Raw genomic sequence first — 16,780 nt, 5'->3', positions numbered from 1 at the left:
AATCAAAAATGTTGGTTTTTTACATTATGACTTCTAGCTCCTTTGGAAATTAAGTATCAAGCTATGAAACTCAGTGCTTGGAACCTCTTCTGTAACTGTGTCACCCTGCAACTTATAAATACAAAGTAAAAGTTATTGCTGACAAAATTACACAGATTTGTTAAACCAAAAGGTCCCAGCTTTTACTTGAGCTGCTTTCAGAGCTGTATCACACAACACTGAATAAGAAATACAGTAATTAAACCAAAATAAACACTAACATAGGAAGACAGGTCTTCATAGTTAAGCAGGAATTTTAAACTGCAAAATATGAAGTCAAGGTTCATTCATTCTGCATTTATCTTGGTGTAATTATATCAGTAATATTACTACTATATGTCCAAGAAAGGAGAGGAAGATTAGGAGTGGAAAAAATTATCTCTAGCCTGATTAAGTCTTAAGAGCTACGGTTTTGTAAAGTATGTTATAAAACAGGAAAGGGCAGTTACTGTCTTGCCCATAAATACCCATCAGTTCCTAGTTTTCCATCAATCACAATGTATCTGTACATGATTATAAACTCTAATTGACCAAAACCACCAGAAAGACATATTGTTTCTGTTGTGTGTTCATTCCCCCTCTATCACAATTTCTGTGGGAGACACGGTCATTACTGTCAAAGTCGTGTTAACATAAACCATTGGACACTTATAGACTGGAATCAAAACTTATTCTTAACTTGTTCATAAACTTCTAACAGTCAAATCACAGTAAACTCAGCTTCTCTCAAGTCTGGCTACCTTGTACAAGCAGGTGTCAACTATCTCATTGCAAACTTTCTCAAGGTCATCAGTGACTTCAAGTCTGGATCTTACAAAGTCACACAGCTCTTCATTTCCCATAACATCCCAGATACCATCGCACGCCAGGATGATGAACTGATCGTCTTCTTCTGATCTCTCGATTTCATAGACTTCAGGCTCGGGTGAGACCAGCTGTTCTGTAGGACCTTTCCCATGGACACATTTGTAATCAAAGTCCCCAAGTGCCCTTGAAACAGCAAGGGAGCCGTTCACACGCTGAATCATTACGGAGCCACCTGCATTCTGTATGCGCTCCTTCTCCAGCGGATTGCTCGGTTTGTGATCCTGTGTGAAGAAGTGAACCTTCCTGTTTCGACAAAGCAACCCTCTCGAGTCTCCACAGTTGATGAAGTATGTGTGTTGGGGGGAAATCATGACACCCACAGCTGTTGACCCACTTCTGTCTGCGCCATGTTTCTTCTCCGAGATGACTCTCATGTGTTCATCAATTTGCAGAAAACCTGTTCTGATGCCGCTCTTTACACTTTCCACAGATGGTGGCCCATCTGGCCCTTTAAAATCCTGGTTGCTCGTGATGTGATCTAATAAATGCTCACAGCAGTACTTGGCAACCTGTGATCCAGCGTGCCCATCATACACAGCAAAAAACGACCATCCATCAAGTCCGTTTGGCAAACCGATCACAGCCGTGTGTGCGTCCTCCATCTCCACGCGCCAGCCCTGCATGCTGCTCAGGCCGTAACGGAGCCCGTTCCCTTGCCCCTGGGCATTATGCTTCTCCATCTTTGGCTTGTCTAAAAATGCTCCCATGATGACCTTCCTTCAGTTCTGCAAAGAAGGGAAAAAAAAAAAAAAGAAAAAAAAGAAAAGGATTATTAAGATATTTCCTTGTTTGAAAATCCTACTGGAAGCTGTTAAATAATGGCACAAATAATGTTAAGATGACAAAACACTAGAGCTATAAAGCTAAGATTTTTCTGTGTCTCGAGTCAAATCTGCATTGCTTTCATCTAATTTAAACAAAGGCACTAGTACTAGCTGAAATGCACTTTTCCTATTTTTGTATTTTCAGCTGTTTTACTTGAAAAATTTATATTCCACTATCATTCATGGTTCTGACAAAAGCCTCTAATATAAGTATGTATGAAATCAGTTTCAAAGAGGACTTGTTCACTGGCACACATCTGAATAGCTGTTCCCTGCGATTACTGAGCCATGAAAGAGTTCAATGTTTCCAGAACAGTGGCATTCCCTAGATCCCTACCTGCTGGCCACAAATTCCTGCTCGAACTCTGCCTTCCTCATAGTGATGGGGAAGTGAAAGCAAACTGATTAGCTTTTCTTTTAGGGGGGCAGGTTCAGGGGGGGTTGGTTTGGTTGTTTTTTTTTTTAAACAGATAAATGATCTCAGTGACCAAGATGATGCCAGAGTCTGTGTAAAGGAAAAAGCAACACTGGATAATCTAGGAGCAGGGCTGGGAAGGAACAGAGCAGCTGTCCCTTTAGGCAGCAGCAAGCCATTAGTTTGGCTCAGCCATCTTGTGAAAGCTCATCCTTAGATTTTCAGTTAAATTACGCAGCAAGCTTCTCAGATGTCTGTGCTGCAGATTTACTTAAAACCTTAATGTATTCATGCTTCACTGAAAGACAACTGCCCCTAACAAGTCTGAGGAAATCTGTTTGGAAATAAAATCGCATGTATTGTAAATTCATGTGTGAATTAAGATTCAAGCCAGACCAATACACTGCACACCCTCTCCTCCTCCACCTCCTCATTGGGATGTGATGCAGCAAATATTTGTGCTTAAGAGAATAAGAGTTATATTTGCAGGCAGCGTCAACTGACTGGTTTATCTTCATGGCTTTCACACCCTAACCATCCAACCCACCCTTCTAATCCACATCGGGTTATTTGTGCATTCATTATTAAAAAACCATACAAAATAGGTCACACATTTTACATACTTGCAAATTGTGCCCTGGGAAGCATCAAAGACTCTGCAAATCACTGTTATACAATGCAAGGTAATGGAACAGGATTATGAGCTTTTCTACCTGAAGACAGTGGGCAAAAATTAACTGTGAGAAGAGATTCTGAAGCACATTTTACCTGAGGCCCATCTAAGCAGCTGCACTAGCAGAAAAATCAGTACACCAGGGGCTTTAGAAATGTTTAACTTGCATGTGGAATATATTTGACCAGTTTTCTAAGTGACCACATCACTTTTTGATAACATCACTTTCTAATGCAATACAGCACCAGCTCTAAGTGACACCATACATCCAACAAAGCTTTTCACATAGCTTTTTTTCCAGCCACTATCAACCTTTCTAAAACATCTGTGTTAGAATAAACAGTCAAGAAATGTTTATATTTGATCTCACCACAACAGTGATTCAAATGTGAGGCACGGGGACTGGTTATACACTCTCTGGCTCACATGCTTTGTTAACAAAAACAAAACACATACTTCAGCGGTATGGAGATGGCAGCAGCAGCAATACACCTCTGCTTCCTCTCACCCCAAACCCTGCTCTGAAGTTCTGTCTCTTCTCAAGCAAACACGAGATATTGATGCCCAAGCAAACTGTAACTAACCAACAAAACAAGAGTGTGTACTGAGCGTGTCTTGTGTCCCAGCACATGCAGGAGAGGTTCACATTACTGCAGTTGCTAGGAAAAAAATATGACTTCGACTTTTTTATCTTCACATGCAACTCTACTGAAGTCAGAGTGATCAAAATAATTACAGAATGTTGTCACACATCACATGGGGAATTATTTTGCAGAATAATACTTTTTATTCATCCCACGACAGCAGCAGAGTTTAACACCTCACACTTTTTTACTGTCAAAGAGATCATAAAACAGAATGAAGATATTCAATTATTTCATCTTTAGGGCTCAAAAAGCAGAAACTGCCCAGGCAAATACCACATTTTCGTGAAGTATTTGACATTATTGGTGTGTTTGAAACAAAACAGAAAAGATTAAGAACAGGATACAGTTAAACTGACCACAAGCACTGTCAAAATTTGGACGTCAAAACTGGCAGTGTTCCTTCTGTTCTCTCACCTTACTAAGTACACAAGATCCAGAGTTGTGCTTTGTAAGCAGTCTGTCCTATTTAGTAGTTTATCATGTAAACCCCAATAAAAATACACAGACAGGCCACATGAAGTTTTAACAACTCCTACAGAACTGGCAGAACACTTCCAAAGTTAACAAATCCACTCTCCATTTAAAAACCATGTTGCCTCATCCCTCCCCAGAAGGTAACCTGAAAGCTGAGGTTCTTCTAAATTAAGCCTTGCAGGTGAGATGTTGACCCGGGATCCTTCCAGGGTGCGAGTTCCCACCATGGATGCAAATACAAGCAGGCAGAAGTAAAACCACAATGTGGTCATGCAACAACCCCTTTGGAAATTATCCCCAGCCCATGGCATGAAGTGATCACCTGCAGAAACTGCAACAACAGAGTGCACTTGTCGTCCCTGCAACACTCCAGCCAATACTTCCACCAGAACTTCAGTTCTAAACCTGCAGGAAAGGAGGCCAAGTTTTCAAAATCCTCACTGTATCCAAAGAGAAAGCATCATTTACTTGTGGATAGAATGAACATGCCAGGCTTTTAGGTTTTTCCTAGAATTTCAATTCTAATTCAGAAAAAATTGAGTCAAATATGACCAATCTCTGAATTCTTAGGAGTTGGAAGCTACCTGCTACTTCTCTCCCCACACCCTTAAGTGTGGTTAAAACCTGAAGAATTTACAGTGTCTTGGTTAGGAAAAAAAAAAATCTTAGTTTTAAAAGAAGGGACAGACACACACACAAAGACTGATGTAAGAAAGCCGTGCCTCCTTCCCACTAAAAATACTTTTTAGACTTGTTTTTGAGTACTTATCTACGGAAATATCTTTCACACACCAGTGTCTACCTAAATTACCAGTACAGTTTTTCATTCTTTGATGAGGTGCTTTGTGCACTGTAGTGATTAAGCTGGAATGACACCTTTGGTTAAGCATTTAACTCTGTATGCAAATCTGATTAACCTATAGCAGTGCAAGTGCCCAAGTTACAGCATGACTTTGTTATGTAAAAACACTACAGAGACGTCAGCCCCAGAACACACTGCATGCACCATGTGCAATACATAAAGGAACAGATCCTGAACATGGCCTAACTTAGCCACTCTTTATTTCTTTAGTCATCTTTCTTAAGAGGAGTCCTCATTTTATGACCTTCATTCTCCAAATAATTTTACTACCCTTTCCCTTCTTAACCCAGCCACACATTTCTACAATCATGTTAGAAAACTGGTCTCGCAGCAGGAGATAGAACCAGTCCTCTACTCTGGAAGCCTCGACTTCTGGGATGCTTGAATAATTCACATGTGCTAAAGGAGAAGACATTCTTCCTGCTCCTATTAATGGCAAAGTAAGAGAAAATGCACTTTAATCATAAAGTTTAGTGGCAAAAATACACCATCCACTTTTATTTTCTTAGAGAAGGACCATTCTGAACAGTACTATAAGGGTGGTGCCTCATAAAAAGATCAGAGGTGCAACATTTTCTTCAGAAATGGCAACTAACACATCTAGCACAGCAAATGCCACAACAATTAGCCAAAACTTCAATTTTAATCTAACATGATTCTTTGTTTACCATCTTCATATCAGGGACTTGCATTAGTTTTATGTCCTAAAAAAGAAGAGCTTTCTGCAGTCAAAGTTTCTGGATTTTGGCTCTGAAGAACAGAGAGGCTTCTGAGCAAAGCTAGAAGTGAAAACGGACCCCCGTGAACAGAAACAAATATGCAGGGGACGCATCTGTGAGTGCATTTAAACCCTGAGTTCTGAAACCCTGATTTTGTGGAGGTCAAACTGAAGGACAGCATCTACAACAAGTGCACGGAGAACTCAAGCTGCAGTTTGCAGACTGCAGGAAAAGCAAGAATACTGTACAGGGCCTATAAAAATCAACACAAGTAACAAGACCTTGGATAAAGCACCAGAGTGCCAAAATTCAAAGGACTGCAGCATTAGAAACAAAATTGAAATAATGAATGGAGCATGCCAAAGAGTCAGTAGCTAAAACTCCTTGAAAATAGACACAACTGGAGAACAGAGTGGCAAAGAAAAGGAGAGTAATTAGTATACCAGACCATGGACAACCAGGGACAACCACAGATACATCACTGGAATGCATGAAATCTCTTTGCCCCTTCATTTGTTCCTCAAATTGTGCTATCCGGGCAGCACAACCGTAATGCCCATTCTGATACACTGGAAAATAAATTTTACTGTTTTGGTATTTGCTTATTGATTTGCTTGAAGGTTCAAGTGAAGGTAAGTCCTACATTGTTCACAAAGGACAGTTAATGTAACTCCACATACCTCTATAAAAATACAATTTATTTTTCCAAGGAATTTGGACAAGGATTTGATCGTTTCGTCCAAGAAAACTAACCACCCCCATCTGAAACTTGTACTTCAACAATATGTAAATTAATAATCCTCTTAAAACAATGTGCAACTTGTATTCCTTCCACTAGGATAAGCTGCTTATATGAACCACACTCAAGTCACAGGCACTTGTTCTAACTAAGCTGAGAAATACCCCCATACTCCAATTTCCTGGAACAATTCTCTCAGTGACATTATAACCCGTGTGTTGTAATGAGCACCATAAAGAAAGATTACAACCTTTACTTGAGCTGCAGGACACAGAGCAAGTCACCAAATTATACAGACTGCTACTGAATAGAAAAAGGGCATTTGTTCAACTTCAACTCCAGCCTGATCCGCAGAATTTTTCCCTCTGCCTTAAGCAGGCTGGATGCAGTAGCCAGACAGCATGGAATTGTGCAAACGTGGAAACATTTTCAGGAGTCAGAGCCTGTTGAATGAAAAACTGACAGAATGTACTGGATGCCCCAAATCAATTAATTTTAACAAACAACATGTCAGAGATCATCCCAGGGATCGGAAGAATGACTAAAATAAAGCAGAACACGCAGATGAGGAGACATAATTACACCACAGTCATGGGCTGAATGAAGTCATGAAAAAGCTTCTTGCCAATGAAACTATTTAAAAACTATTGGAGGCTATATGACTGAGTTCTGGCACTTACAGCTCAAAACATCAGTAAAATACTAAAAAATTACAGCTGATGTTTCTGAATGTGTACTTTCAAATACAGGAATAAATGGCCAACTAGGAGACATGAATTTTCTATGAAAAAGATGTAAAAAAAAAAATTAAATACAGAAGCAGGGCTATTTGAATAAACATGGACTAACACAGAATTTCCTCACCAGAACATTTGCTTCTTAGGGATGCAACTGCAGTCTGTGTTACACTGCAGTAAGACAACTGCGAAGGGAAGAACATGAGAAACTACCCATGCTTCTAATAACACCAACAATTTCTTGGTTTAGGAGAGATGTAGGAGCTGTGGCATGTGGCAGACAAAGGGAACAGGAAAAGGCAGACAGCTGGAAACATTAGTTTAAAGAAAGTAAAGAGAAATATCAAAACTCTCAGAAACAGGCCTTTGGACACGCAAGAACATCTACACATGGATGCAAGTGAAAGACAGGGCAGAAAAAAAAAACCCAACCCAGAGTAAGCAAGTTAATGACTTTGTGTGTATGAGGGAAAGTATGAACTGCTCCAAACTTTCTCAACTTACCCTCCCTCTCTCCTGGTAATTAAAATGCAACAGTGACTGCAATTACAGCTTCCCAGCACAGCAGAAAACACTAAATCCCTGCACCTCTGCTACAAATACCTCCAAGTTCTGACCATTTAATAGCTGGTCCAAGGCACTGCCATTTCACCAAGCTGGGCTGTTTTGCAAGTTCTTTTTTTTTTTAAACATAACTTCTCTTCTGCTCAAAATCCCTTCTCCTTCCTAGGAGCTGACAGCCTTTCCAAATGCCTCCCTGTACTAAGCAGCAAAATATTTTATCCCACGTGGTGTGTATGGCAGGGCAGGTAGGATTTAGGAGAGGATTATTAAAGCCTTCTGGAACACAGAAGGTAACCATTCCTGAGTTAACACCCTCCCTCCAACAACATGTTTCAGCTTCTTCTTAAAACATCATTTTCTGCTCCTACCTACCCTTCCTGTAGACAACTAAACCTGTTCCAAGGTTAAACCAGAAGCTTCTCAGTATGAATGTGTTTTGGCTGAGGTTCAAACTCTCTCCAGCGGAGAGATGTGTAATCTGATTTCTGGAAAAGGAAGCCCTGGACATTGAAAAAGATAATTCGCCTCTAACAAATTGTTCCTGTAGAAATTTGGAAGACGGTGATGTAGTTTCAAGATTTCTTTATGGAGTTAATTTTGCAATATGGTCAGTTACTGAAGAAAATAATTTCTTTCCAGAATCACTGAGACCACTGCTGGGAATGAAAAAAAAAAAATCACTACATTGATTCTAGAGAGGAGTTACAACTTGCATCCACAAGCAGCAGTCACTCATCAGGATCCTAACATGACTGGCACCCTCAGAACACGACTAAGGGAGTATTTCTTGACCAAAATAGAATTTTTACTTCTTTCTAAATATTCATACTATAAATTACAAGTGGGAAAGCATAAAGAAAAAAAACCACACTAAGCAGCAGTACCAGAGTATGAGCAGCCCAATCACCATGAAAAACTATGTAGACAACCAAAATAGCACAAACAAGTACTATGAAAATCAATGAGGTAACTCTGCATAAATTCATATGCTGCTGTCTGAACAGTATGAGAATGAAAACACCAAGGTCCTTGCTTGAAAGCATTAATAAGCAAAAAACATGCCCATGCTGGTGGTTAGTTCAGCACCTTTCTGGTTATACTTCATTTTCCCAAGATTTCTTACTTAAAAGTGTAGGAAGATAAACAAAAGACACCCATTTTAGACAGTAAGCCTAGACAACCACTTTGTTAATAGGACAGACACTCCTGCAGACTCCAGCCAAAATTCAAAGCCCCATTGAAGCAACTGCAAAAAAGAAGTGGAAGATCCAAGGAAGCTGCAGTCTCTGTAGACAGAAGTCAGGAGAAAGAAAGGCTTTGCTTCATTTTATATATCAATGAGATGCAGTAAGATTCAAATTTTTTGAAAGAGCAAGGCAAAGAAATAAATTGTAAGGGTTCCAACCGAACTGCTCATGTCAGGGCTATGCAGCCATTCCAACAGAACCACGCACAGCAATAGTTTCACCACAAAGAAAACACGGGGGAAAAGGAAACAGAAAAAGGCAACCCAGAAGAATGGAGCTACAGTAAGTCACGAAAGTTGATTTACAATTTTTTCCAGTATTTGTAATACCACGAGTGCTCTGCCACTGTCATCTCTCATCATGACAGATCATTACCCCACTCCTGGACACTGTAGGCCTAATTGAAAATTCTTACTTGAGTACAAGCCACCTAAAGTCCAAGAATTTAACAGACCTGACCATACCAAAAGCTTCAAATAATAGCTAAAACACTCCTATTCTTTACATTTCTTTTTTTGATCTCTCATTTACAGTCTCAGCATCTTTGTTCACTGTACTACCAATCACAAAATTCCTGCCATTTAAAAAAAAATAATTTTAAGATTCATAGAGGAATGCTTTATTTAGTGGAAGAATCACATCATTCCACTACTATTTCTGTGTCAGAAAGAAAAAAACAAACCCAACCAACCAAAAAGCACTTGTTTTTTTTATCAAGCTCAGCTAAACCTATTTAGAAAAATCAAGACAGAATTGGAGTCAGAGCCTGTCCTGCCACTATCCCAAAAGAGGAAAGTGAAGATATTTGTTGAAAAGCCTCAAGACCAGGATGGTTTATTGGAATAGCCAGAACTGCTCAGGAGGTTCCAATGTGACTGAAGTCAAGCTGCTGCCAATTTGTCTTTGTGTTTTAGCTGAAGTGTTAAAATAACCAGGAAAAGGATGCTCCACGGAAAAAGGTCCCAATGGGATTATTCGCTGAGACGCAAAAAACAAAGGGAGGCTCGAATAACTACATTTTAAAAAACAACAACACAGCAATTGCATTAACTGAACTATTCCTGAAATATGGAAACAAAAATTACTCAGAGTCACTTTCAGTTCAGGAAACTGCCACGTTTTTTACAGCCGGTATTGTTGTCTGTAGTAATGTGTACAGATTCTTATAAACCCCCTCCATCCGTCTGTCATACTGATTCACTGATAACCTCACCACAAATGTTTTGAAAATTAAGTTAATACAGTCCTATATACTTCAAGAAAACTGAACACATGGACTCATCCCACAACCTGCTCTTTAATTCTTCCTCCCTGTGCCTCCAGTTTCTCACCAAGGTCACTGCTCCCTTTAAAAAATAATTATTTAAAGCTTTCAAACTTCAGATCTTCCTAACTTCAACCACCTGTTTGTGATTTGTCTGATGAGCCATTTATTTATCAATATGGAAGAATGAGACCCAAGTGAAAAAAAATAAAGTTTATACACATAGTGCCTGGGAATAAAATAAACTATTTAGAGAAAATGCCACCAGTATGTATGCGCCCAATGATTAGAAGATGATGTTTGTATGAAGGCCCCAAAATTTCCTGTTTAGTCAAGTACTCAGTATTATGAAATAATACACAAGCAATTTCCCAGTGCTTTCACTTTACACGAAAATATTAGTGGGGTTCTGATCTCAGCAATATTAACACTATTCTGGTGAGGCTACAGCAAAAGCAGCTACAAGAGAGACTTAAAACCTGATGACTACACAAGGGAATAAAATGGCAATAAAATAGGAAATGTTGCAAAGTGTACAGCTGTAACCTGGCTCTGCTTGCAAGGAAATGACATCAAAACTATGCCAGGAGCACATTAAGACCTGGAAGTCAAATCCTCAAAGCTTAGGAAAAGCTGGAATTTGTTCATTTGTACATATACAGAGCTTTGATTTATAAAGCTCTTTTGCCCTCACGTCCCCAGCATTCCTTTGTTCATTAAAGAACAAAGTTAAAGGATGACTGCTGCAATAAAGTAGATTTTCTCCCCAAGACTGCATAAAAATATAAAAATGACATACCAAGATAAAACAAAAAACCCCTATTGTTTTAGCCTTTTATGCAGACAGAACCTTTTAGGACAGGTTTTCCTGAGGGGAACAGCGATTACCAAGTTCACTTCCATCAGTGCAGAGATGATTTGCCCCTGATGAACAAGGCAGTAAAGGTGCTCTGCTCAGTCCAAGAGTTCATCACAGCTCTAAACACTCTGATCACTGAATGAGGTCATTGTCAATTCACTTGTTCTTCAAAATATAAGCAATGCTAATTTCCAGACTGCCCAAGCTCACAGGCCTCACTCTGCAGCCTCAGAATGGTTCTTTACAGAGAGAAGCAGCACAATATTCTTAAGAAGGGTCTGTCCAAATACTCACTAGAATTGACTGGGGGAACCAGAAAATTACTGACTGATAGAAACTGATTCTTTCTTCACTAAATTTTCCTACAATTTAATGCTAAGTGCTTACCTGCCCACAGTTTTCCACATCCTGCACCCCTTTCAAAGACTGGGTTTTACTTAACAGCTGGAGAATTCCTTGAGCTCATCTCCAAACACAAAGAGCGTGGGCACAGTTTACATTTCTCGTGGCCATTGCCATTTTAGAGTAAAAAATTTCTAAGTAAAAAATACCACAGAACGGTCATGGACAAATTGCTCTGATACATGGTCAGGAATACAGGCCACCATTCAAATTCCAGAGCACAAGTACAGCTGGCAGTTAAAATGAACTGCACACATAGAGACAGAAAACCCTTCAAGTTACAGCTGAGGCCCAAACATGAGAACACATTTCATCCTCTAGGTCACAGTCCAGCAAGGCATTTAAGCATGAGAGCAACATCAGACATCTGAGTAGTCCTCACATAATTCAGTTGCACGTGGAGTATCAGCACAAGCACACTGAAATGCTTTGATTTAAACTGCAGCTATCAAAATACAAGCCATGTTACATTTGAGTTTGTTGGGTTTGTAAACTATTATCTTCGAAGACTTTAGAGAGCTTTTTACCTACTAAAATAGTCTTACCTGAACTGAGAACTAATCTGTTTAGCAACAAAGAGGATAATGTACTTTTTCCCCTACGTGTAAACTGCTTTTCTCCACATTTCAATACTGAAACATGGTTAGCTAGTTTGGTTTTTTCCTTTGTATCACTCTTAAATGCTCCTTTGATATATATACATATATCCTGATACAAAGTTTACACTCTAAACAGTAGAAGTGTACTTCACTGGATGTGCAATGAAGGAAGTTTTTATTCTGTTGTTTTAGTCACATCGAAACACTTTTTGAGAAGAGCTGTTAAAAAAAAATCTGAGCGACTGTTTCACATATTTGTAAACATGCTCTGTTTTGTAGACTTCAGCAGCAAGCTGAAACATCCATCCGTGAATTTTACCAGTATATGTGTTTAAACACAAACAGAAACAGACAAATAAATAAGATAGAGACTTGACAGAAATCTGTAACTTAAATTTGTGGTTTAACACCAGTAACGCTCAGTGGTTGCTACCTCTACTCAGGAACAAAAATCAGCCTGCTCACTCCCCAGGTATCACATTTGCTTTCTCCTCCTGCCCTGATTACAATTTTCTTGGTCTAAACATTCTTCCTCGTCTTAAGAGTCAAATGATTTACTCTGGCAATATTAAATCTTAATAAATGCCAAACTGTTCCTTCACAGACAGCAACACTACGAAGCTTCAAGTAGATAATGTTACCTCCACTGTGACCCACATCACGTCATGAATTCTCCTTAAACGTTATTTTTTAGCCTCTGGCTAATGGAATGTATATAAAATGCCATAAAATGTAAATTTACCTGCATTCCCTGGACCTTCTAAATATCCCAAGAACACCGGCATTTTTTCAGGGATTACAAATTGTACACACATACTTGGTGCTTTGCCATTCATTCAATGAAGAGCACTAGAGTTAAGCATGTGAAATTTTACAGAGGTTTATTTCTTATCCTAGTATTTTAAACTGCAACTTGGATCATGTGACTAAACTACAGAGATCAGTGAGAATTCAGCAACAAAGTAGTATCCAAAAGGAGTTTAATTTTCAAAAAACCAAATGAGACTACAAGTTGCATCATTCAGAAAAAAAAAAGATAATGAGTCAATTTTTTTTTGAAGTAAAAGTCAAGTATGATTTATGAGAAAAGAGGAGCAAAAATCACGAAGGGCCACATGCAGTAGCAAGAATAAATGCTGTTTGGTTCAGGTTTACCTATGATAAGCCACTACTGTCTTGACTTCAAACACTGCTACCAGTCAAGTCTTAAAAACGCCTCTGGTTTGCAGAGACAAAACGAATACAATTATTTTACAGTACTTTCCATTCCAAAACTTGCTTATTTAATAACACGACCTGCATCATTCCATCACTTGATTGCAATGCAGTTCTGCTTAGCCAATTATGTAAGTATTTTTTACATCAGAACAGACCTGAACACTTAAAAATTAAGTCAATAGCAACGTCAATATTTTTGTAAGAAATATGCTGTTCTTAAATGACTTTTATATTTAGGTCATCTTGTGAAAGAAGCTGCTTTATGTTCCACAGTTTCACTAAAAAGGAAAAGTGCAATAAGATCTCTTATTGACAGCTGCATTCAAAAACATACCAGTTACATAAGTTTGCAAATTATACTGTGACAGAGTTAAATTTCTAAGCATTTTAACGACAGTACTCAAAATGCTGTCTCAGCAAGAATGACTCAACTCCACCACATAAGCTGCACTCCAGATAAGAAGCAACTAGCTCGATTTTATAGAAAAAAAAATATTTAGTATTCTGCTTTAATTCAAATTGCCCTGAGTTGTGCTTGTTTAGACCTGCAAACTTCACCAGTCATTTGGCATTTCCATCTCTCCTCCTCTGTTTCAACAAAAGTAACTTAAGCTTACCTATAGACAGTTTAGGAAATACTTGGAACACAGGAATAGTTTTCTACTGTACCTCAAGGGGAGAGATTTGCCAGACAACCACCAACCAGAGGAATAAACCTGTAAACCAGAGCTAGGCCTTGCCTTTATACGACAAAAACATGGCTATGCCAAACAGTTAGAGAGGACAGAGCAGCTCTCTCCACATTTACCTGAGGCTTTCATCAGAGATCTCTGTGAGAAAAACATTAATAACTGGCATGATGCATCAGCAAGTTTTCTTACTCTTAGCCCAGTCTCATACACAAAAGGTAGACCCAGAAACGCCTGGAAGAGAAAACTTTGGGAGCAGCTGTCCCTACCCCAGGCAAAAATGCTGGTAACACCTACCAAAACTGTTGTCCTTCAACACCTTCCTTGTGATTGATACTGTGATTGGACAGGTAAAGTGTAAAACTTCCCTGAGCCATGTTTCTTCCCCCATCCCGTGTCTCTGATGTCATTCATAGAAAAAACTATGAATAGTAACAGAAGGGAAGGTATCACAGAAGAAATGCGGGTAGAAATTGCACAATTGTTGGTCATTTGGCAACTCACACAGGGTCCTGAGTAACAGCAGCCAACCAGCCTTAACTGCACTGGTACTTCACAAATCCTGCTTCAGCCACCTAACCACTGGAACAGCTCAGCAAAGTGCTACACGGGCTCACATTTGGGAAGTCATTTCCTAGAATCACAAGACTTCGAACTCCTACTTTATAAATTCATTCTGTTTACTCTGATGCTAAACATCCCAGTCTAAGGAAAACATATCACCTACCTTCCTTCTAGCTACTGCTCTCGGTGGTCTAAAATCACCTTCTGCTTAAAAAAAAATAAAACCAAAAAATTCTTTTGGATGACATACAGGACCTTAAACCTTAAGGTTACTAGACAGGCCCTCAATGAACAGCACTTTCTCATTTGACAGAAGGTACAGCTCTAAAAAAAAAAAATCTAGTTCTTCCCAAGTATTACTGTAGACTTAAACATTAGTTTTGCTACAACGAAAATTTTGCCATCCACATGGGCAACGCTGAAATATTTTAATCGTACTAAATAAATACAAATACGTATCGAACAGACGTCTGCAAAATCAATTCCCGTGAAAAACTATTAACCTCCAGCCGGTCTTAAAGCTGTATCACAGCCACAAGCACACAATCTAATGTAACAAAAAGCTTCAGACGTATGCTCAGAACCTCTGGCATTTCACACGCAAGCCCAATTAACCCAGCACAACTTTCTCATGCGGGGGGGAGGGGGGAGCGCTCGGTTCCACGGACTTTTACCACGCAGGCCGTGACAGATCACAGACCGTCACAGCGCAACCTTTGCTCAACGACATTGTTTTCAAAGGCACCGAAATCTCTCCCGAACTTTAAAACGCCCGAAAGGCGTTGGCGAGGGGAAGCCGCCCCGCTGCATCACTGTGTCACTATTCGGGGAGCGCTTGATGCTCCGACCCTCGCCAGGGTGGGGTGCTTTATAAATAGATGCGTGGTGTTTTTTTTTTTTTCTCTCCTTCCCCAGTGCCGTGCCCCGAGCGTTTGGGTGGCGATGGGAGAGAGCAGGCTGTTTATAGCCTTTTATTTAATGAACTCCGGGCGAGGGAAGAAGGGGGGGCAGGGAGAAAGGGAAAGCTGCTGGTTTTCTACCTGAGCCAGGCCCAGCCCGCGCTGCTCGCCCTCCTCTCCTGGTGCCCGGGGGGGGCTGCGGGGACACCCCCGCCCTCAGCAGGCGCTGCAATGCAGGGGCTGCTCGGGGGGGTCCCGGCAGCGGCGTTATCCCAGCGGGATCGCACCCCCATCCCCGTTCCCATTCCGATTCCATCCCGGCTGTGCCGCCGGGGATGGCGCCGGGCTCCTCACGCCGCCCCCCCGCCCCAGCGCAGCCACCCCCGGTTGTTTACGGGCCCCGCCGCCCCCTCACGGCGCAGCGAACACTCACCGCCCCGGCCGCGGGGTCTGCGCCGGCTCCGCGGGCAGGGCCGCGCTCCCGCTCCCGGCGGTGAAGGACGAGGACAAGGAGGAGGAGGAGGAGGAGAAGGAGGAGGAGGAGGAGGGGGGCACCCGGCTGGCGGCCTCGCCTCAGCTCATTCACAGGGCGGCTCTGTGCCCAGGGGGAGCCCAGCGCTCATCTCGCCCCCACCGCCGCCGCCGCCGCCGCCGGCCCCCCCCTCCGTCCCCGGGTCCCCCGTCCCCCCTCGGCCCGAGATGCCCCCGCGCCCACCCGCGCAGCGCCCCCGCGGAGCGCCGGCCGCGGACGGACGGACGGACGGACGGACACACGGACGCTCTCGCGCTGCGCCGCTGCCGCCGCCGCCGCCTCCGCCCCTCTGCGCAGGCGCGCGCGCCGCAGGGGAGGGAAGGGGGAAGGTGGGGAGGGGGGGGATGAGGAGAGACGGGAGCGCGCGCGCGCGCGCGCCCCAGCGCGTCCTTTCCCTCTTCGTTCTCACCCTCGTTAAAAAGAAAAAAAAAAAAAACAAACACGAAACACTTCCCCTCCCCTCCCCAAAGGAAAATAAATAAGCGACAAACGGAGGTTTTTCGTGGGGTTAAAAAAAAAAAAAAGGAGGGAGAGGAGGGGAAAAAAAACCCCAGCGCACCCCGGCGGGTACCCGGATGTGGGAGCGGGGCCGTTACGGGTATTACATCACCCTCCGCCCCGGGTCCCGCGCCGCGCCGCGCCTGCGCGGGACCGGCGCGAGGGGCGGTGACGTCATCGGCCCCACCCCTCTCCCTGAGGGATGAGAGCGACGCGAGGGTGGGAGGCGGCAGCTCCCGGTTGGGATCCTTGTCCCGATCTCGGTCCCGGGCCCGTGGCGGCAGTAGCTCAGCCCACCTGACGGCGATGGAGCGGGCGGGCGGTGGGTCCCGAGGCGCTGGGGGCATCAGCTTCGTCTCCCTGAATCACAAAATCAGTTAGGTTGGAAAAGACCTCTGAGATCATCTATGATCCAACACCACCATGTCAAACAGACCATGGCACCAAGT

At 42.0% G+C, this 16,780-nt stretch overlaps 1 protein-coding gene across 3 annotated transcripts in view; it reads right to left on the bottom strand.

The window, feature by feature from the left end:
- The window catches only part of PPM1A (protein phosphatase, Mg2+/Mn2+ dependent 1A), a 34,701-nt gene extending 18,736 nt beyond the window's left edge, over nucleotides 1-15,965 (bottom strand). For 2 of the 3 annotated variants that reach the window (XM_027711754.2, XM_027711753.2), the window contains exons 1-2: nucleotides 15,735-15,965; nucleotides 780-1,631 (exon numbers count right to left, since the gene is read on the bottom strand). In XM_027711754.2, coding sequence (XP_027567555.1) covers nucleotides 780-1,613 — 834 coding nt within the window. In that variant the 5' untranslated portion in view covers nucleotides 1,614-1,631; nucleotides 15,735-15,965. The remainder of the gene's footprint in view (nucleotides 1-779; nucleotides 1,632-15,734) is intronic. The other variant, XM_027711755.2, reaches the window with a different exon arrangement.
- Between the last annotated feature and the right edge of the window lie 815 nt (nucleotides 15,966-16,780).

The sequence above is a fragment of the Pipra filicauda genome, unplaced genomic scaffold (assembly GCF_003945595.2).
Source record: "Pipra filicauda isolate LSUMZ 115617 unplaced genomic scaffold, ASM394559v2 scaffold304_size882533_pilon, whole genome shotgun sequence".
NCBI classification, from domain to species: Eukaryota; Metazoa; Chordata; class Aves; order Passeriformes; family Pipridae; genus Pipra; species Pipra filicauda.
The sequence above is the reverse complement of the archived record's forward strand: the minus strand, read 5'-3'. Positions and strand labels throughout refer to the sequence as shown.